The 22,840-nt window shown below is 37.9% G+C and overlaps 1 protein-coding gene across 2 annotated transcripts in view; it reads left to right on the top strand.

The window, feature by feature from the left end:
- The first annotated feature begins 493 nt into the window (after window positions 1-493).
- The window catches only part of LOC132294955 (AP-1 complex subunit gamma-2-like), a 38,698-nt gene continuing 16,351 nt past the window's right edge, over window positions 494-22,840 (top strand). Inside the window, exons 1-11 of one of the 2 annotated variants that reach the window (XM_059793005.1) lie at window positions 494-862; window positions 3,684-3,986; window positions 4,173-4,314; window positions 5,662-5,835; window positions 6,568-6,747; window positions 10,517-10,671; window positions 13,528-13,618; window positions 14,006-14,169; window positions 21,647-21,701; window positions 21,926-22,048; window positions 22,181-22,276. In XM_059793005.1, the coding sequence (XP_059648988.1) occupies window positions 831-862; window positions 3,684-3,986; window positions 4,173-4,314; window positions 5,662-5,835; window positions 6,568-6,747; window positions 10,517-10,671; window positions 13,528-13,618; window positions 14,006-14,169; window positions 21,647-21,701; window positions 21,926-22,048; window positions 22,181-22,276 (1,515 nt within the window). In that variant the 5' untranslated portion in view covers window positions 494-830. The remainder of the gene's footprint in view (window positions 863-3,683; window positions 3,987-4,172; window positions 4,315-5,661; window positions 5,836-6,567; window positions 6,748-10,516; window positions 10,672-13,527; window positions 13,619-14,005; window positions 14,170-21,646; window positions 21,702-21,925; window positions 22,049-22,180; window positions 22,277-22,840) is intronic. The other variant, XM_059793004.1, reaches the window with a different exon arrangement.

Below are 22,840 nucleotides of genomic sequence, written 5' to 3'. Positions count from 1 at the left end.
CCTCATGTACTTTATTTCTTGAGGTTTATGGGCTCTGCAACACATACGGTCGATGTTTAAACTTTAAAGCGTAAGAGGTGAAGAAGATGGCATCTTGATTGCGTGGCTTGTAGGGTGAATTTGGCAACAATGGTGAGGTTAAGGAACTTGTTTGTAATGGATGGTGTTAAGGGCACGATCGTCATATAAGAAAAGTTTTATTATTGTATTAAAATAATTAGGTCAAATGTAAGGTCTTTTGGTAAAAATCCTATGGTCGGTTAATTGATTCTAACGGACGTTCATTTAGGGGAGGTAAATGATATTTCTAAAAATTGAGGGGAGTTGTTTGAGCTTTTAGCTAACTGGAGGGGAGGTGAATGTAATTTACCCATATTTTTAACTCTACAAGAATTTCTGCAATCATATTTCAAGGGTGATATAAGTAAAGTCACCACCAGTGACCGAATCGTTACTCATTAGAATTTCTTAGTGCCTCCGTTTCATTTCGTTTGTTTCACACACACACACACACACACAGCATTCCATCGTAAGTGGAAAGAGACTCCCCAAATAGATTCATTACACAATCAGCACATTAAACTCATTTCTACCCTTTCCCTCTCTCTCTCTAGATCCAAATCCGTCTGTACAAGTCTGTAATTCCATTCCAGATCCTCCAATTGACCTCTCCAGATCTCGATTCTAAGCTTCGCTTATATATATTGTTCATATATATATATATACACGTACATATTTATAATTGGGCTATCGGTGATTGATCGGTTTCGCGTTCGTCTTCGCATCCGGATCTGATCAAGCTATTGTAGAGCTTCGAAACGGACCCAATCATGAATCCCTTCTCATCTGGTACGCGTTTAAGGTGAGCCAACAATTCTTCAATCTTGCTTTTCGTCATACATATCAGATCAAGTGCTCAAATCCTGCGTAAATTGCTATTAGCGGGCTTGTTTGGGTTAATTCAACTGCACTAACTTGAATATTAATGAAATTGATAGTGGATGCCATTCAATTGTTGGAACATTGAAGATGATAAGTGCATGTGTATGCACATAGTTTCATAATTGGCTAGTGGTTTTAGGAATTAAAACTTCCAATAATGAGTGAGAATTTTACTGTTGCTGGCGAATAATTAACTATGGTGGTGTTGGTTTTGGTTTCAACAAGTGAACCAATCATGGGAAGGATGAAATTGTGCTGTAGTTTCTTCTTTTAGAAATCTCCATTTCTGGTTGGGGCCTTGTATTTCATAATGTGATTAGCTGGGCCATTGCTTGGAGGGATGGTAAATGCTTGGGTTGTCTATCAGAGATAGCACATTTCAGTATCACAGTAGGGGCTCACGTGAATTATGTTGGAGGTTAGGTTTACATATAGTCTACCTCTTGTAGCTTCCTGTATCGGCTGGAACACATTGGATGGTGTAGCTATGTTATGTTTGTTTCAGGGTTTTTCTCAACTTTGAAGTTGTTTGGATCTTGTAACTAAGGATTTTTTTTCTTCTTTCTTTTGTTAATCAACCTTATTTAAAGTACTATATAAAAATGTATAAGATGTAAACCGAAAACAGTTCTACTAGTGTCTTAATGTGAACTATATTAAATTAGGACATATGTTGATTTTAGCCCACTTAGTCTGTGTAAATTTTTGCTTATCTTTAGAAATTTAATATTTCATACTCTATGAACAGCCAAAGACTTGCAAAAAATCAACTTTCTGCATTTTCTGCCTTCCAAACCCATGCCCTACTGCGCTTCCCCACAAGCCCTTCAAAATTTCCCTTAACAAGAAATGCATAGCCCATTAAAACCCGAATCTGCGAAGGAAATATGGGAAAGGAAAACAACTAAATGAATGTTAATTCAATGTGGTGCGTAACTTGGAATAATACATTTGGGTTAAAAATAATCTGATATTTAATTACCAACCTGCTCACCATTAAGATTTCTTAAAAAAAAAGAAAAGGAACTGAGTATAAGATAATTTAAAATAATGCCAACCATACTTTATGGTACCGAATACTGGACAGCTAGGAAACAACATTTGCATAAAGTTAGTGTGGCGAGAATGCAAATGTTGAGATGGATGTGCGGTAAGACTAGAAAGGATAGAAATAGAAACGATCACATTCGGGAGATAGTTGGAGTGGCACCAATTGGAGATAAAATGAGAGAAAATCGGTTAAGATGGTTTGGACATGTGCAAAGAAAACCTTTAAGTGCGCCGGTTGGGAAAAGTGACATAGTCCACATTAAGGGTAATACTAGGTGAAGAGAAAGACCAAAGTTAACGTGGGTAGAGTTAGTAAAGAAGGATATGACGGCATGTGGATTGACTGAGGCTATGGCCTTAAATAGAGCGGAATGGAAACATGGAATTCATGTAGCCGACCCCAAATAATTGGAAAAAGGCTTGGCTGTTGTTGTGGCTAATTATGAACATGGTAGCTGCTATCTGCCTGGTCTGGTTTGAATAGCACTCCATTTTTTCCCCTTAGATTCTTGGACATCTGTATGTGGTTGTAGTGTGCTATATCCTGTACTAGGTACAGAATTTGCACATCTTCTTTTTGAATCATCATAAATACTTGAATTCTCATTGGTAACAAATCCACACCAAGGTAATGGGGCTGAAGCCTGTTTGACTACCCAACAACAACCATACATATCCACTCTAATAGAACATGTAAAATCCACCCTAAAGTTTGAACTCGCAATGACCGGCAGTTGACTGGAAAGCAAAGAAGCAAATGCCATTGAAATGGTTGCTTTTGGCTACTGGGATCTATGTTTACATCATGTGAATAGTTTAGCAGCAATAAGATAAGTTGAAATTTGTGGAGGAACTTGAGTATTGAATTAGGTTGGAGAAGGTATATGTTAAAGCATGGATAAAAGTTTTTTTGAACAATAGCTCAAGACTCAAGAGGCCTAATTTGCGGCTTTGCATAAGTTACCATAACTGTTACTCTTAAGCTATGGTAGAAGAAATTGATCTTCGAATAAGCATTAAATCTGTCAAACTTGGATTATTATTATTATTTTTTTAAAAAATATATGCTTCTAAATTAAATGTAACTTAATTTTACAATTTTCAGCATAAAAGTTTGTCAAGAACACCATGAGAAGTGGAAGGTAATGATTTTCTGGGCCATGGAATTTTTTAGTTTTGGGGAATTGTTTTATTGAAGTGTGTTTGAGGGTTAAATTTATAGAAAATGGTACCGGAGATACTGCAAATTTGTTTACAAATTACAATAATATTGCAATTTTGATTTTTAAGACAGGTTCGTTAAAGATTCGATAATAAATGGACTTCATGAAGTATATATCTCTCTAACTTCAATTCTGAGTCATGGCTTGTAACATGAAATTCTTTTATTTTCCTTATTTATTTATCTATTATCCTAAGTTTTATATTTTTATTTTTTGCTTCTTTCCTTTCCCCACCTAATACCTCTCGTTAGATTTCCTCATGATATGTATTTTATATCAAAATTTGTTTTTGCTAGAGTTCCTCCATTCAATCTGCCTATATAAACAGAAATGGTAATACCCAAATCAAAATTTTGATTACCGTACATTTAGTTTATTCTCTTTCATTAACTTTGGCTATCCAAGCTCTATCATTAACTTCAACATGTTTATTTCATGATGTGGCTTATGCTTACTGTTCCAATGCAGGGACATGATTCGGGCTATACGTGCTTGCAAAACTGCAGCAGAGGAACGCGCTGTTGTAAGAAAAGAATGTGCTGCTATTCGTTCAGCAATTAGTGAAAATGATCAAGATTATATGCACCGTAATCTGGCAAAGCTCATGTTCATTCACATGCTTGGTTACCCCACACATTTTGGTCAAATGGAATGCCTGAAGTTAATTGCTTCTGCTGGATTTCCAGAGAAGAGAATAGGATATCTTGGCCTAATGTTGCTTCTGGATGAAAGACAGGAAGTTCTAATGTTGGTCACAAACTCACTAAAGCAGTATCCAGTCTAAGTGAATTCCTCCTTTTGCTTTGTGTTTTTATTATTAGGTCACTTGCCCGTACATGTTGTACTTATAGTCTCCACGTTCTTCTCCTCTACCAAATTTAAATTTTATTCTTACCAGGAATCAGGTTTAAAAATGAAAATTTATTTTGCCCTTTAAAAACCTTAACTTGTGCACAGAGACCTTAATCATTCCAATCAATATATTGTGGGACTTGCTCTTTGTGCTTTGGGGAATATATGTTCTGCAGAAATGGCTCGTGATCTTGCACCGGAGGTTGAAAGATTGCTGCAATTTCGAGATCCAAATGTTAGGAAGAAAGTAAGTTGTTCTAATAAGTACCTTTTGTGGCCTTCTACAAGGCACTTCATATTCTACAAATTCATGTAATCAATTTATATGTTTGACTTTCAATGCCAACAGGTTATGTCTATGTTCTTTCCTTTTTACTATTGGCAAGTAATTGTATTTATATCAGGTGGAAAATCTGACAGTTTTGTGAAATTGAGACTGAATACTACATATACAAATTTATTCAGAAGATGCAATTATCTGACAGGATTAGAGTGATTAACAAGGAGAGCGAGGGGAAAAATTTACACCTATAGAGTAGTAGTGGCTACTTTTTTTGAGACATAAAATCTTTGATGACCCTAGAACTTTTTACTTCCACATAGTCGTCATAGCAATTTTGAGAAAGAATTTGCATCGACCTAATTACTTTTGGGAAAGCTGACAAATCACAAATGACAATATTCACCCTTGAATTTATCTTTCTTGCTATCATGGGTGAGTGTATTTTACTTCCAGAGGCAACACCATAGAACTAATCTTCTCAACAAAAAAGAAGAATGAATTTAGGTGCTATATACAGTCTTTCTTTCAACAAAACACAAATATTTATCAGATCTCGACTCTTGATAAAACTACCATAAGATGTGGTGTACCATCTGTCCGGCAGTATCTGTTGTAAAAATTTTTAAACCATTTGAAACTCCTATCCTGTTTGATGGCAGGAATTCTATCAAGCATATCGAACCTTTCCCTATTGTGTATTTTACCTGGAAGGCTGGAACAATATCCCAGGCTCCCAGCCTTCTGCCATCTTTCTCATGGGGGAAAGATTTGTGCCCTTAATATGATACATGTCATAGTCATATGAGCTTTCATTGTGGACAATGGCAAGCAGGCACTGGTGGAATTTGTTATTCTATGTCTCCTGTAGTACTTTTTTTTTTTCCCCACCAAACAAGTCCTGTATCTTCTGTAGCACTAAAATCTTTTGTCACTGAAGTCTATTTTTAAGTGGTTTGAGCAAGTTCATTATCCTCTTCATGGTGTTTTACTGTTAGAAGCTCTGCAAGAATGGTTGACAAATTTGGACTTTTCTTGTCTGTTAAAATATTGATTGCACTTTACCAGTTACCATGTTGTTCAAGTGGCATTTTACTTTGCTTAACATTTTATGTTCCCCTCCCCCTTTTATCCTGATGAAATCATGTGAGAAGTTATAAGTTGATGGCTTTGACTTTATTGGCAAAAATTAGACAGTTGAACCTTAAGTAATTTTTTGTTCTATTTGATACTTTATGTTTCTTTTCCTTCTATTCGGTCCTCTTGAATGTATTTATATTTCGTAACACTTACTGAAGTTCTTGTGTAATGCAGGCAGCATTATGCTCTATAAGGATTATAAGGAAAGTGCCTGACCTGGCAGAAAATTTTGTAAACCCTGCTGCTGCATTACTTAGAGAAAAGCACCATGGAGTACTGATAACTGGAGTTCAGCTTTGTATAGATCTATGTAGAGTCAGTGCAGAGGCCCTTGAGTTTTTCAGAAAGGTAACCTGATCATGCCTGTAGTAGTAGAAAAAAGAGAAGCATGCTCCATTTTGAGTTGTACACAAGATTTTGCTGAGTGATGTGGTGCTGATCATCTTTAAAAGATATTGACATCATCAGTTTGTTCATTCACCTCATAAGGCACATCATTAATGCTAACAAGCATAACTGTAGATATATATATTTTGGGATAATAATTTTTGGGGTGGGGGGTGGTTGGGGGGGGGGGGGGGGGGGGGGGGTTGCACCACCTTCTTTTCCCTGAAAAATGGAGTCCTGGAATTCCCTTGGAGATTAAGGATACCAAGGTTTACAATTGTGATCAAGAAGATACATCATACACGTTTTTCCTTGTTTATCCGTAAAAGAGAATGGGTTGCAGTGACTGAAGACTCTCAAAGGTTGCGTACTGGATACATCACCACTCTGAGTGTCTATATCACATACTTTAAGAAATTTAGTCCTCAAACAGCTTTCAAGCTAAGTTTGTGATGTAGTTATATCCACCCTTGGGGGACTATATGGAAAGTTGGTTTGGAAAATATTTGTATTATGAAGAGCACAGTCATTGACTAAAACTTTAACACTAAAGAGCTTGATGTTTGTTTGTACAATTTTTAAGTAGTTGACCTTATTATTCTACTGCATCTTCAGAGGAGAGAACTATATGATATTGCTAATTTTGATTTTTTTTTTTTTAATGTGACATTTTTTTTTTTCCTGTGACTATAGAAATGCACAGAGGGTCTGGTCAAAGTCCTAAAGGATGTTGTGAACAGTCCATATGCACCTGAGTATGATATTTCTGGGATCACAGACCCCTTTCTCCATATCAGATTGCTTAGGCTTTTGCGCGTGTTGGGCCAAGGAGATGCAGATGCTAGTGATTTTATGAATGATATTCTTGCTCAGGTCAGCTGCAGTGTCCTATGCCCTCTTGCTATCATGTCATGTTCTATTAGGTGATATAGAAATTTTTTATTTACTGTCAATTTGTCTTTTCCAAATTGTTAACTTCAGCAATCAAAGTGAATCTGTTGAAAATATCGACTGTTTTTTAATATATTTCCCCCTCCTGCAATTCATTTGTCACTGTATTCTCTGCATATGTAAGTATGGCAAATCACGCATTCGGTCCATTTTTCCTAAAAGTCTTTGCTGTGTCAGAATGCTTGTTTCATTGATCCGCAATGGTACTTTCTTAAAATGGAAGTCAAGAGGCTGTTTCCTTTTAATCCTATTCTTGAGTAACAAAAAGTGATGGAGAAGACAATTCTTATCACCAGGAAAATCTGTAAAAGGGCCACTTCTTACAAAAAAAATGGTTAAATTTGCAAAAGAAAAAACTGATGGATGTAATTGTGAAGCACTCTCTAGTAATCTCAAGAGAGAGAGATTTCTTTATTGTCTTATTATTTGTGAATGCAATGGTTGTATCAAGAAGGGAAAAGCTGGCAAGGAGTTGTGGCAACCCTTAAACCCCTTTGCAATTAGAATACAGAGCAAGAGGGGACCGGCAACGGTGTGAAATTAAAAAGAAGGGTATAAACAATTATTTTATCCCTGGAATTAACTTCATAGCTAAATTTCGTTTGTTTAGCTAACAGAAGATATTCCCTGCCAAAGTAACTTGTTGCTTAGACTCGCTTCTTTAATGTACAGTTGGCATGTGGCACTCACATCACGGTCTTGTAATTTTCATACTTGACCATTTTGGTCTCCAAGCACGTGCATAACATCTAGATACTATTTCTCTTTCCCGCCTCACTCCCCTTTTCCTCCTCTCTCTCCTGTCATTGCACAACAGCTCCATAAATGTTCATCTTTGTCATCATGGTCTTTTGGAATGACCGTTTCTTGTTTGGGAGGTTTTGCGGGGCTGGGGTGTGGGGGGAAGAAGTATCGGATTCACGAAGTTTGGGAGTCTGATTCCTTCTCCATCTTATTTGAGAGGCGAAGTTCTTCACACATGCCCAGCTCTGACCTCTCTAACTCTGAATTTGACTGAGAGATATCGTGGACTTTACATAGCTTCTGTGAAGCCAATTAGTCTTAACTCCTAAGCTGGGAGAAAAATAAGATGCTTTTTTTCACCCCTATCTAACCCTAGAGTTTTCTTGAACATTGATGATGAAGCTTCCAGGCTGGTGAGTTGATGGCAAATGTAACAGATGGTGGTGGCTGTGGTGTTACTGATAAAAAAAAGAAGTTTTCTATTAAATGAAACAAAGAGCAGGTGAGTTAGCTAACAATGAAGATAACCTCCTGGATGGGGGTTTGAGTCCAAACTTTTGCATAACTATTCCATTGTTAACTAACTAACGAGTAAATAAATAGATCCATTTTCATATCCCACACTTGACCAAGTGAAAGCACGAATTCCGTGGATTCTGTTTTGATCCTTCCACTCTGCAGATTAAAGGAAAATCTGCCACGCCTACCCATTGATTTGTATCTTACCTCTGACAATCCTAGATTCATGTCTAAAAGTTTTTCCAAAAGAAATTTGAATACTGTATATATATCGACTTGCTGAGATTTGCCTTCCAAGTTGTGCAATTGTTTTTTCTAGAAATCTGAATCTAATTGATCGTAATATATTTGTCGTGCACAAAACACATATACTATAACTATATATTCATATATTGTTGTGCCTTTAACATGTCTGTTCAGTTTCCTTGTATTTTAGAGTTTTCCACTTTGGCACATCTATCATACCCATTCTCGTAATTAGAAGTCAATCAGAAAGAACATTTGGCATTTAAAAAAAGAAAATATAGAAAATTTTAATGTTAATCTGGCTTTAATAGACTAAGGGCTAGTTTGGTGTGGTGGAATGAATTGGAATGGAATGGGAATGGAGGTGGGAATGGAATGGGAATGGTACGGAGTGGGAATGATGATTCCCATTCCATGTTTGGTTGCAAACATGGAATGGAATGTAAAAAAATAAAATGATAATTTCCATTTACTTGTTTGGTTGGACTAAAAATTAAAATGGAATGAATTTATATTGTTTTACCTTTATCATGTTTTCTCCAAATTACCTTTATCATTAATTAAAAAAAATTAACTAAAAAATTAACATCAAATTTTTTCCAATCCAGTGGTTAGAAAGAGGTATGTAAGAATGAAATTGTGGGCAATAGATAGAGAGAGAAAGTAGAGAGAAGAAAGAAACTAACGGATCCGATTTGATAGGCGGCAACGAACAGCGGTGATCCAAGCTCCATTACAAACTTCAGTGCTTTTGGAAAGATCCGATTTGTAAAGAATGGTGATCCGATTTACAAACTTCAGTACGATCGAACAAGGGTGAGGACGGATCCGATTTGGAAAGAATGGTTTCAGCAATTCTTTCACAAAATCAATGAGAGAATCACGAAAAAGCTTGCTTTTGGGCCTTGTTCACTGTTTGCTTCACTCAGATCTACTTTTGATTTTTTATTGTGTCTTGGTCCATCACTTTGAAGTTCAAGATCAATATTATGTTTGTTAGACAATGGGTTGGGTTGGGTTTGATAGAGGAGATGATGACGCCGGCGGTGGGTTTGATGGAGGAGATGATGACGCCGGCGGTGGGTTTGTAATTTGTTAGGTTTTATTTTTTAATATTTTTTTACTTTGTATTTTTTTTAAAGTAGGAATGGAATGGTCATTCCTTTTGTGAAAAGGTGGAATGATTTTGATGGAATGATCATTCTCCAAGAATGTTGGAGAATGACGATTCCAAGTTTAAAATTGGACACCAAACACAAGAATGGAATAAAAACCATTCCATTCCACTTTCTTTGTATTCCATTCCACCGCACCAAACTAGCCCTGAAGGGTAACATGTTGTTGCACACTTCCTGTCTGTGGCATCAGTCAAAATTAACCCCGTCAAACTTTAGGAGGAATTCTTATGCGTTTGGAAGGAGCGGAATAGAAGATCTTTTGATGGGGAGGAATCCTCCATTGGGGCTTTGAAATTTCTATTTATTGGCTCTCTTTTTAGTTGGGTGATGTGGTGAAATTGTAATTCTATAGAGGAGTTTGTTGATTTTTTGGGTTCCTTGGCCCCATAGGACCTTTTTCTTTGGCCCTCCTTTGTGTAATCTTCGGGATGCATTCTCCTTTTGAACACTTTCTAATACATCTTTACTTATAAAAAAAAAAAAATCCATGCCAGTGTTTAGTTAGGGTTTCTTTGGGCACCTTATCCCTTGTGCAAATAAGCTACATAGTCGGACTCGATAATGCACCTTTCTAATACATCTTTACTTATAAAAAAAAACCATGCCAGTGTTTAGTTAGGGTTTCTTTGGGCACCTTATCCCTTGTGCAAATAAGCTACATAGTCAGACTTGATTGGAATAGATGGTAATGCACGAATGTGAGTTCTTGGTACATGCAAAAATGCGCCTTAGCTTACACATGTTTTTTGATCACTATGATATTTGAATAATCTTCTTCTGATCTGATATTTTATTCTTTAATCATAAAATACTTGGCATTCTTGATTTTGTTTCTCTCGTCAATGTCAAAGTGGATTAGTACATTCATTTTAATTGGCCATGAACTTTTTATTGATGGATTATCAACACTCGAAAATTTTGGATGTTAATATTTAAAGAAAATTCTCTGTACATATAGCAAAGTTCACTTACGTTTACTGCATCATGCTGCATTCCAATTCTAGGTTGCAACAAAAACTGAGTCAAACAAAAATGCGGGCAACGCGATTCTTTATGAATGTGTTGAAACCATTATGAGCATTGAAGATAATAGTGGCTTGCGGGTGCTTGCTATAAATATTTTGGGAAGATTCCTGTCAAACCGTGACAATAATATCAGGTAACTTTGTATTCATTGAGAATGATTGTTGTGGTTGGTTGATTTTGTCTTTGAGAAACTAAATTGTATTATCGATGTGAAGGTATTGTTTGCCCGAACGCAAGAAGGATCTATATTAGTGATCTGTTAAATTATTTTTACATCCAAAATTTTGTTTTACCTTGAATTTATTGGTTAGTGATTATCTGTAACTGCTTTCTTTAATGCGATGACCGATTCCTGATCCTATACCTGTTTTTTGGTTAAATTTCATGTTTAAGGTCTTATTATTTTTTCCAAGACAGTATGCTTTAATTATGTATAGCTACCAACAACAACATTGTATAATTAATCGGAAAGGTATTGTTCATATGAATGCAAAAGGCACAATAAGGCACCAAGGTCTCCTGGAGACTAGGCACAAGGTGCAAGATAGCACTGTAACTTGAGTGAAATAAGTCACATGTTGTGTAGCACATTCGCATACCGCAAATAACATTGCATTCTACCTTAGAATGTTGTTTGTCTTCTAAATTTTTAGAATTCATGTTATATGTAATCACAAGATTAACAATCTTTAAGAATCAAGAACATGAGATATCAAATAAATCACATGTATATATACAAAAGTTCCAAAATGCTTGATTGAAAACCTAATCCAGTAAAATTCAGTAATTATATGCACGAGGCATTTTAAGAAAAAGGAAAAAAGGCCAACTTACTGTTGAAATTATTTAATAAATGAGCAGGAAAGCATGAACCACAAAAAGAGTACTTTATTACAAGCCACATCAAGTTAATTGAACACCAAAATATGACAGACCAAGTAAAAACTAAATGAACAAAGTGTAATTGGCAAATTGCAGCAAAAATAACATGGAATTGAAGCAAAATAGGTGGAAGAGGAACAAAAAAATTGGAGAAGGAAAGAAGGGGGGGGACAAAGCAGCAAAGAAAGCCAGTCTCAGTCCAGAAAAAGAAAAAAGTGCACAACAGCTTAGGGTTTTGATCAGGGAAAATGAGAGGGCTTTTTTCAGAAAAAGAAGAAAATAGAGAGAGAGAGAGAGAGTTTTGACTTTGTTAAGGAAAGGAAGAAAGCAGAGCAATCAATATCTTGTGGCTTTGATTTTTTTTTTTTTTGATAAGTAAAATTGTATAAAAGCGCTCAAAAGGGGAGCGCATCCCAAGAGAACTACACAAGGCCAAATAGGGCCTCTAAACTTTCAAAGGGTCCAAAAAATTTACAATCTCCTCTAAAGATCTATAATTTCTCCCTACTACCCACCAAAAAAAATAACACACAGAGAGAGAGAGAGAGAGAGAGAGAGAGAGAGAGAGAGAGAGAGGTCAGTCAAACAGTCATCGTCTCAACCTTTTTTTTCCTCGGACATTCATATTTCTTCTTATCCTCTTCTTTATTGTATTGTTTGGTATAGGGAGATAAGCTGTTGTGTTGTTCTTTAGTCCAAACAATGAAAAGTTTGCTAAGGTGTGTAGTAGCGCACCGAGTTGCCCATAGTTGAGAATAAATGGCTCACTAAAGATCCAATTGTTAAACTAATAAACAGTTAACAGAGGCGTGCCTCTTGGGAGCCTTGTGCTTAGGCATGCATGCCTGGCGCTTAGTTTCATACCTGCTTGAAAGTGCCTCACCTCAACCTAGGCAAGGCACTGAGCCGGGCATGGCTGCATCTTAGGATATTCTGATGCCCAAGCATGCTTTAAAGTATATGGATTGGTTAAATATCCGTATGTTCATGTTTACCTTGAACTTGTTGGTTAGCTGTATCTCCAATTATTATTTTTAGAGTAATGACAGTGTTTTGTGATCCTATACTTTTGCTTTTGCAGCAGATTTCACATTTGGGGTCTTGTTATTTTGCCAAGACACTGTAATTTAATTATGTATGTTTTCTAATTACACATAATTGAGCTAATTACAGTCGAGATTAACTCACAGTTGAGAGAATTTTTTGTGTGGTCTGGTCGTCGAAATACCAGCTGGCCTCTGCATTGGCCTTGCTATGCTCATCTTTTACTGAGAAGAATGAGATGTGGAGAGCATTTATTTCAGAAGTAAATATTCAGTTATAGGAATCTAGTAATAATCTCAATAGTTAATCTTGACTTACCGCAATCCCTTAGTGACAGGTAAATGATATTTAATATTAATAGCGAGCCCTACATGCAATATCAGTAAACCATAGCCCTTCTTTGTCAAGGTAAAGTAAACATGACTGAGATAATGATCATAAAGTTCATCTTGACCAATGGATTCAACTTCAAGAGTTATGTGTGAGGAGTTTTTGTTTGAGAGAAAAGCGAGTTTTGGTGCCTTTGATTTTGTAAAATAGCTTTAGTGCTGAACATGGTGTAAGTTTGCCTACGCCAGTGCATAGGAATTCTCAGCAAAAAACGTTTTAGTGCCTCTTATGTAATCAGTATTGCATGTATATTGTGAACCACAACGACATATGTATATTTTGCTTTGTTTTTATTTTAATTTAATTTAATTTATTTTAGAACCTGAAATGTATATCATAGCCCCTTGTACTTTGATACCTTTAGTTACTTAAATAAGAAAATTATAATTTAATGACTAAACCTAAAAACATTTTTTGTCCTATTGACCGTGGTTACTGTAAAGCAATAAAAGTGACCATTGATATCATCTGCATCATTACAATAGTACATTGTCCGTGCACAATATGTAATTTTCTTTTACTTCGATCACAAAATTATAATTTTTGCTACTTTAATCCTTACATTCCATATTTTCAATTGTTTAGATGTTTGCGTGTGTCTTGTAAATATTCACTATTCCAAACAGGCTGTTTGCTTGTGTCTTGTAAATATTAACATTACCTTTTCCATCAGATATGTTGCATTGAACATGCTGATGAAAGCTATTACAGTAGATGCACAAGCAGTGCAGAGGCACAGGGCAACAATCTTGGAATGCGTGAAGGTATTGTTTGGGCGGGTTTGGTTTTACTTATTTTTCTTGTTCTTTCTATGGCTGAAATATATGTTAACATTAATAAATCTTTCTTCTCCACATGATTGTCCGGCACTCTATGATTCAGGGCTTTGATTAGTAAATTGTAATATCTCCCTCGGGATTGCTTTGGCTAATTTTATCATTTCCTTTTGTTTTTGGTGGGTGGGTGGAAGGGCTTAGAGCAGAAATAATATTTTGCTTACATTAGTTTTCTTGGGTTCTTGTCTTCAGTTCTCACTTCACTTTTTGAAATCACATTCCCTGTATACTTATCTCTGTTGCATTATTATCAACAAGAGCCTCGTTTTCTAATTTACAAATGAGAAGCTGATGACTTGCTTTTTTATTTTTCAGGATTCAGATGCTTCAATTCGTAAAAGGGCCCTTGAGCTTGTATATCTTCTTGTGAATGAAAGCAATGCAAAGGCTTTGACAAAAGAGCTAATTGAATATCTGGAAGTAAGCGACCAGGAATTCAAGGGAGATCTTACCGCCAAAATTTGCTCTATCGTTGAAAAGTAAGCAGTAAAGTTGCCATTTAAATATTTTGGAATTTTCTATGATATGAGTAATAGGAGAATGGTTATGAACTTAAGTGTATAATGTATATATCTTTCTAGATGTATAAGTCATTCTAGCACATAGGGCCACTTCCGATAAGAATATAACTTGGCATTCGACTGATATCTTTCCCTGGTTAGAAAAATGGTGGATGACTTCAGCAACAATTATCATTCCCGTGGTTCCCATTATTATGCCTTTTCTTCAATAGGAGTTTTGTTCCCTCCATTCTTCCCAAGTGTCCCCCACCTAACATAATACCCCTTCTCCCCGGAACACAAAATAACTCTTGGGCAAGGGCATCCCTCCAGCTTTGATTATCCTTCTCGTGTTATTAGTGGTGACCAAGCGCACCCTGATTGGCCAAGCTTTGATTTGAAGCCAGTTGTAAGCCTGATGTTCACTAACAGTGTTGTTACTTCACTTTTGTTGCAGAGCTTGCTGCATATTAATCTTGTTAGGAGTAGGTGTTTGCTTTTTGTTGGTTTTGGGGCTTCCATTTGGCTCCTTAGGGTATGTAGCTTACATGAAAACATCTGATTGGGGAATAAAGCAACACCCATAAATCTTTATTGAAAAGGAAGGAGCCTGTTACACCATAATGCATCGAGGTATTAATTATGAAGTTGTGGTTTATGCCATATCTTACTCTTTTATTTTTCCCCAAATAAGTAAGATATCGTTAGAAGGCGTTCAAAAGGGGAATGCATCCCACAAAAGCTACACAAGGACCAAATAGGGCCCCTTAACTCTCAATATAGGCAAAAAATCAACTCTCTTCCCCCCAAAGATTTACTATTCCTCCCGAAGACCCAACAACAAAGAGAATTTCAATGCCCCAATAGGAGTCTCCTCGCCGTCAAAGGATATCCTATTTCGTCTTCTCCACAAGCACCACCAAACACACAAGAGCGATACCATCCAGAAGTCATGGACTTGGGAGCCCACTGGAGAATCTCTCCTAGCCTCTGTCATGCCTCTCGAGGAATGAGGCATGATCCACTGGACCCTGAACAGACCCAAAAGCAATTCCCAGCATATTTTCCAGTAGGGACATTTTAATGGTTGCCAAACAGATCTAAAAAAAACAAATCTACTCCAAACTCCGAAAACCAGTGCACGCTGATATTGGGATTTTTTTCCTTTTTTTTTTTTTTTGAAAAAAAAATAAAGGGCATCATACTTGTCCAAAGGGTGAAGTCGATCCAGAGGAGGAGCCTCTCATAAGAAGGACCCGGGTCTCCGGGCCGGGTGCTCTCTTGCACCGTGCGATCAGAGCTCCTGCTCCCTCTTTCCCAGGCCACTGGGCAATGCAGAAGAACATGATCTAACAACTCTTCATTTCTCTTGCACATGCAGCACCATTTGATAATAACCTGTCTCTTCCTCCTCAGTTCATATAACGTCAGAATCCTCCCCAGAATTGTCGTTCCGAACAAAAAAAGGCCATCTTAAGAGGAGCCTTGGTACTCCATATGGCCTTACACGGGAAGGTAGGTCCCGGAGAATCTAAACGATGCCTATAGAAAGAGCGGACATCAAACCTCCCTGGGGTGAGGGCACAATTTTTTTTATGGCTGGGAGTCCTATATGTATTTATGGCCTTTATTAATGCCAAAAGCGGAGCAGAAGGGGAACACAATGTCTTGTTTTCGACACTTGGTTAAACCTTTTTTCAAGGGTGTGATGATGCACTCAGAGTTCTCATTCAAGCACATTTGGGAGGTGGTGCGAGCTGAGGTGATGGGCACCTTTCAGGATTTTTATTCTCATGGCACATTTGAGAAATCACTAAACGCATCTTTCATTGCTCTCATTCCCAAGAAGGGCGGTGCCTCTGATATTAAGGACTTTCGGCCAATTAGCTTAATTGGATGTTTGTATAAGCTTATTGCCAAGGTTCTCGTCTCCAGGATGAGTAAGGTTTTGGATGGTCTCATTTCAGAATCACAGAATGCTTTTGTTGGCGGGAGGCAGATTTTGGATTCTGTTTTTATTGCAGGGGAATGTGTTGACTCTAGATTAAAAAGTGGGGTTCCTGGCGTTTTGTGTAAGCTTGATATCGAGAAAGCTTATGATCATGTTAATTGGAAATTTGTTCTGTATCTGCTTAGGAGGATGGGGTTTGGTGATAGGTGGATAAAATGGATTGAAACTTGTATCTCGTCAGTTATGTTTTCTGCGCTCGTGAATGGTTCACCTGTGGGTTTTTTTTACTAGCTCGCGTGGTCTGTGACAAGGAGACCCATTATCGTCTTTTCTTTTCCTTATTATCATAGAAGGTCTGAGCAGATTAATGAGAAAAACGGAAGATTTGGGTTACATCAGGGGGTTCAGTGTTGGCAGAGATATTGAACATCAGATGCAGATCTCCCATTTGTTGTTCGCGGATGATACTTTGGTTTTTTGTGATGCTGAAGTTTCTCAACTTAGATATCTGAGGTGCATTTTTGCTTGCTTCCAAGCGGTTTCTGGGTTAAAGATTAATGTTGGAAAGAGTGTGCTTGTCCTAGTGGGGGATGTTTCAGATATTTCCTCCTTAGCTGCTGTCCTAGGGTGTGGAGTTGGTGCTTTTCCTCTTCCTTACTTAGGATTGCCTTTGGGAGTTTCTTCTACACGAGTTGGGAATTGGGATCCAGTGATTAGTAGATATGAGAAAAGATTAGCAGGATGGAAAAGCAGTATCTATCTAAAGGGGGGAAAGTCACACTTATTAAGAGTACTCTCTCATCCCTTCCTACCTACTTTTTATCTTTGTTTCAAATTCCATGCTCTGTTGCTGAAAGGATTGAAAAAATTCAGAGGGATTTTCTCTGGGGTGGAAGGGGAGACGAGTTTAAGTATCATCTTGTTAATTGGGATCATGTCTGGCAACCGTTGAGGTTAGGCATTTTGAAAAATCGTTCCTTTTAATCGTGCTCTCTTGGGAAAGTGGTTATGGAGATTTGGAAAGGAACGCCATCGTCAGTGGAGAAGAGTTGTCTCGTGTCGTTTTGGTGAGGAGAGTGGGGGCTGGTCATCTCTTCCAGTCACTATTATGGGAGGCGTTGGTGTGTGGAAATTCATTCGAAAGGGCTGGGATGTTTTCTCCACACACATTAGATTCAAAGCTCGTGATGGCAGACATGTTCGTTTTTGGGAGGACCTTTGGTGTAGAGATCAGTTGTTGTCTCACTCCTTTCCTAGACTTTACAGTATTGCAGCCAATAAGCATGTCTACGTGATTGATTGTTATCAACTTGATAACAATGGAGTTACGTGGGATGTGCGGTTTAGGCGCCCCTTTCAGGATTGGGAAATGGAGGAAGCTTGTGTTTTTATGGATATGTTGTATAGGCAGAAGGATATTGGCAAAGGGTGTGATGATATTTTGTGGGTTCCTTTAGCTCATGGTAGGTATGGTGTCCGATCCATGTTCTTGTGTTTGTCCAATTTCGTTGGTCACGAGTTTCCTTGGAAGTCTGTTTGGCGTTCTAAAGCTCCTATTTGAAACACATTCTTCGTTTGGGAAAGATTTTGACATTGGACAATTTGAGAAAGAGAGGCAACATCATTGTTAATTGGTGTTATGTAAAGCTGATAGTGAATCCGTGGATCATATTCTTTTTCATTGTCCTGTGGCGTATAATTGTTGGAGCTTTATTTTTTGCATGTTTGGCATTTTTTGGGTAATGCCTAAGCACTCCTCACAATTGATTAACGCTTGGAAAAGGTGTCCTGTTAAAGAACAAGCTCGTGATTATTGGAGGATTGTTCCACACGGTGTCTAGTGGTGTTTGTGGCGTGAGAGAAATAGCAGATCCTTTGAAGGAAAAGAATCGTCTTTAGCTAATTTAAAAATTCATATTCTTCGTTCTTTGTTCTGCTATGTAAGAGGAAATGCATGCTCCTCGATTGATGATTTCTTTGATCTCTTGGATTCTATTGGTCCTTAGATCTTTTTTCTTCTAGTATTAGGGACGCGTTCCCCTTTTGAACGTTTTTCTAATATGTTTTTACTTATCAAAAAAAAAAAAAACATGGTGACGCCAAGAAAGACTCAATGTTAGCTCATAGTCTCGTGAAAGGCGCAATGTTAGCTCATAGTTGTGTGGTTGTAACACAATTACTTAGTGGGGAAGTACCAGGCTGGGTTTTAAAAGAATTTGGCAAAGTGTTAGTTCCTGAATGATGGAAGTGGAAAGACACTGAGGGAGAAGCTAATCCTTGTCAAGCAACCATCCATGCCTATGTAATTAGATAATTGCTTACCAAAGTGATCCCTCTAAAAGTAAGCAAGCAACCAGTTTCTTTCCAACTGACATGGCTTTTCTCTATTCTTTTCCAGGGAAGGTTGTTCATCCCTACCAAGCGGGATCCACTGTTTACGCGTCATTGTAATGCAGCTAAAAATGGCAAGCCCCTTAATCAAGTTCTAACTAGAAATATCTTAAACACAATCAGAAATATTTGGGATTTATGGTGGAACCTTTCTTTGCTGTACAAAGTTCTTATGCTTTAATCTCCTAAATTGAAGGTCATTTGACTAAGGACTTAGTATGCTCCTCTGAAGCTGGAGTAAAGGATTGTTGTGACAAGGGGCCATTTGTCCCACATCGGATCCGAATGGGAAAGTAATTGGGTATAAATGGGTGGGTATGCAGCACTACCCAACAACTTGAATTTTTGAGTAAATGGGCAAGCGTTCACCCGTTACAGTTGGTATCAGAGCCAGACCACTCCTTAATGCCACGCCAAGCGCCCGGCTCGAAAGGCATCCGGGTGAGCCACCCCTGGTAGGCAGGGTGGCCCGACCGCAACGAGGGTGCTGCGAGTTCAGGTGGGGGAGAATGTTATAAGGGGTCATTTGTCCCATATTAGATACGGATGGGAAAGTGATTGGGTATAAATGGGTAGGTATGCAGCACTACCCAATAATTTGAGCTTTTGGGTAAATGGGCAAGCGCCCACCCGTTACAATTGTTCACTTCACTGCCCTGTAGAGTAGGGAGATTGTTGTTTTTCATGTTTACAAAGAGATGCTCTGAAAGTATTGACTCGCAATTAAAAGAAAGAACACCCCAACTATATGCTTAACTCATGCCACAGAAATCCTAGACAGAGAGTGTACCTCCCCCCCCAACCCAACACCCAACACACACACACACTCACTCACACATTGATCTCTCTCTCTCTCTAAGTTTCGAACCCTGGTCTGTGGGATACAGTTGAAACTATAAGCCAAACAGACTACAGTTTCCTCCAGCTCATCTTTAGCTGGAGAAAAAGTTGGGAAAAAGAATAGAGTGTTTCAGTTCAGCTGTCGCCCGCCTCCCATCTTGAAACTGAGGTGGGAGAAACAGTTTATCTACCCAGTGTCATAGGTTTACCTTCCTTCTCCCCCTTGATGCTTCCAAACCGATCACTATCTTTTTATGCTTTCTTGCTGTCTTGAATTGTTATAGAATACTTTATATCAGGTATAGTTGGTAATAAGAAGTAGGATGAAGCGTTAGTGGATATAGCAAGTGTGCCAATTATGCGATTTGGGTGTAGTAGGATTACCTTGAAACAACCTTCCCTGGTAACGGCGCTACCTTACTATGCTATGTCTGTGGCTTTCAGTTCATATAAACCTAGTCAGCGGAGGTAAGTCTATATGACCTCTCCTTGCTAATCGGTTGCTTTTGCATCATCTCTCTCTCTCATTAGGTCATTTATTTATTTTTTTTGACAAGTATTATAGACCTCTCTCATTAGGTCATTACCGAGGTAATAGCAGGTCTCAAAAGTTACTTTCCCCGCCATCTTGGTTTGACTGTCTAATAAATTTTCACTTGAACTACCAACACTCAATCCTCACTTTGGAGTTGTGTTGTGCAGTGTAACAAGACGAACAATTGTCAGGTGAATTTATGAACAAGCACCTTTTATAAGCTATATCTTTCTAGTTTTTTATCCCTCATCCACTCACCTCCAGCGGCAAATGCAGTCTGCTACACTCTTTCATGGCTAATGTAGTATATACTACATTATAGGTCATTTGGAAGAGGCTACATATATTTTGATTTTGAGGCGTAACATTGTGGTTGTTCCCTTGATCGATGAGGAAAAACTATTGTTCTGGAGGCATCCTCCACTTAAAGCAGTTTGTTTATTTATTTTTGGGTGGGTGGGTTGATGTTCGAGAAAGAGGGGGGAGCATTTTGTAGGGTACTCCCACAGCTGATACCCCATCCAAGGAACTTAATTTAATACTCCCTAGGAGTTTGTTACTATGGGCCCGTTTGGTATGCATTGTGTTTTGTTTTAGTCTACAACAGAACAAGTGTTTTGTCATGTTTTGTTCTAAAATGAGAACAAAACATGTTTGGCGAGGATCAAAACATCCAAACATCCACGAACCCAATCTCTCTCTCTCTCCTCCTCCACTCTTTCCTCGCACCCATCTCACTCTCCTCTCATCGCCTCCTCTATCTCTCCGAGCAACACCCAGATCATCTCCGATTACGGCATTCGCCACCACTGCCACCATAGAAGTAGAGCCGCAAACCACCGCCGCCACTCCTTCCAAGTCCCTGCCTTTCCGGGTCGGCCACGGCTTCGACCTCCACAGATTGGAACCTGGAAACCCCTCATCATCGGCGGCATCGATATCCCTCATGATACAGGCTGCGAGGCTCACTCCGATGGTAAATCAAACGACATAAATGTGTTTTGATTTTTTGAAGAATCTGAAATGATATGCCGTTATGGGTTTTGAAATAGGTAATAGGTTTTGAACTTTTGATTCTTGCAGACAGATAGATAAACTGAAATATATGGGTTTTGAACTTCTGATTCTTGTAGATTTTGTAGTTTGCAAAGGCAGAGAGAGAGAGAGAGGGCAAGTTCAGAGTTGAGAACGAGAATAGAGATGGAGGCGGGTTTCGAACTTCTGATTCTTGTAGATTTTGTAGTTTGCAGTTGCAGAGAGAGAGAGGGGGCAAGTTCCAGAGTTGAGAACGGGAATAGAGATGGAGGCGATTGCGAGGCTGAAATGATTTGCCCTAAAAAAATTTATTATTACCCCCACTACAGTAAAAAATGGGCCTGGAACAACATAAAACACAATTTTTGTTTCAGCTTTTTGGCCAAATAATGGATTTGTTCTGATACTGTTGGGAATAAAACAAGTCTAGACAAACATGATTTGGGCCAAAACAAGGGTACTGTAGCAGGCCTAGAACAAAACAAAACAGAACAGAACACATACCGAACAGGGCCTATGTTTCTAGTTATGTTTTGTTCCCATGTTTTGCTCCCATTCCCCAAATCTGTTATTATTTTTGCCTAACTAAGGCTTTGTGATATGATTGGTTGAAAATGAAACCATTAAAATAGATTGAAATCATCTTTTGGCTTTCATGTCTGTTGTAATGTTTAGCCTCTTAACAATATTGTCTCTTAGTGTAGGTTTTCCCAAGAGAAAATTTGGTACATTGATCAGATGCTCAAGGTTCTCTCTGAGGTATGCGTTAATATTGCAGGTTGTCTAACTTATTGATTTAGGCTGTATTTTTTCTGCTTGTCTTTGATGTTCAGTGCTTGTGATATGTAACCCAGTTATATTGAGTTAAAAGCATTGGTCCCCTCCCTTTGTCCCCATCCTACATTCCTACCAGATACTACAGCCTTCAACTATAATGTTGTACTCCATCATGTCACCTCTGTGCCTTCTATCTTGATTTGTAGGCTGGAAATTTTGTGAAGGATGAAGTTTGGCACGCCCTTATTGTTGTTATTAGCAATGCTTCTAACCTCCATGGATATACAGTACGGTCCCTATACAGAGCTGTTCAAACATCAGGTGAACAGGTACTTAATTTTTTTTCTTTGAAAGATAAGTCTGATATGATTATCACATTATTTTGAATGATTAAATGTGTTGTCATATATACACACCCTATTACACTATATTTTTATTTTATCCTTATATATCTTCATCAGGAAAGTCTTGTTCGAGTGGCAGTTTGGTGCATTGGAGAATATGGAGAAATGTTGGTCAGTAATGTCGGAATGCTTGATATAGAGGAACCAATTACTGTAAGTTCACCCTTTTCCATACTTTTTGACATTTGAATTTGTGGTTGATTTTAAATTGCACCAGTGGTGAGCTATGCGATAGCAAATTGGGAATATGGATATGCTATATGAAGTTTTCAATTGTTAGAGATTTATCACCATGCTCTATTATATAGAATGTCTTGTTCCCCCAAGGTACTCATATCAACTGGATTCCACATTGGTATGGGTATGGGTTGTGATTCTAACTCACCACACCAATCCTCTACATGCATTGATATTGCAAGAAGACAAAGATCAAATTTGATATTAAAGAAAGATTTCCTACTTCTTATATGGAAGGAAAGATGGAAATCCAGTTATTCATCAAAATCTAATTACATATATCCTTAATTACAAGAATATCATATATTATAATTTCTATACAACATATAATGTATTTTAATGTCTATGTTTGCGGATAAATAAGACACAACTTTTAGACACACTTCAAGTGGAGTCTCCATATCATGAGATTTGGGTTCAGGGTGGTCTGACACCTAAACACAAAACTGCACATAATACACATATTTGAGTTCATGTAAC

The sequence above is a fragment of the Cornus florida genome, unplaced genomic scaffold, assembly GCF_030987335.1.
Source record: "Cornus florida cultivar Cherokee Brave unplaced genomic scaffold, ASM3098733v1 CherokeeBrave_3.0.0_Hap2_Chr02, whole genome shotgun sequence".
Taxonomy (NCBI): domain Eukaryota; kingdom Viridiplantae; phylum Streptophyta; class Magnoliopsida; order Cornales; family Cornaceae; genus Cornus; species Cornus florida.
The sequence above is the reverse complement of the archived record's forward strand: the minus strand, read 5'-3'. Positions and strand labels throughout refer to the sequence as shown.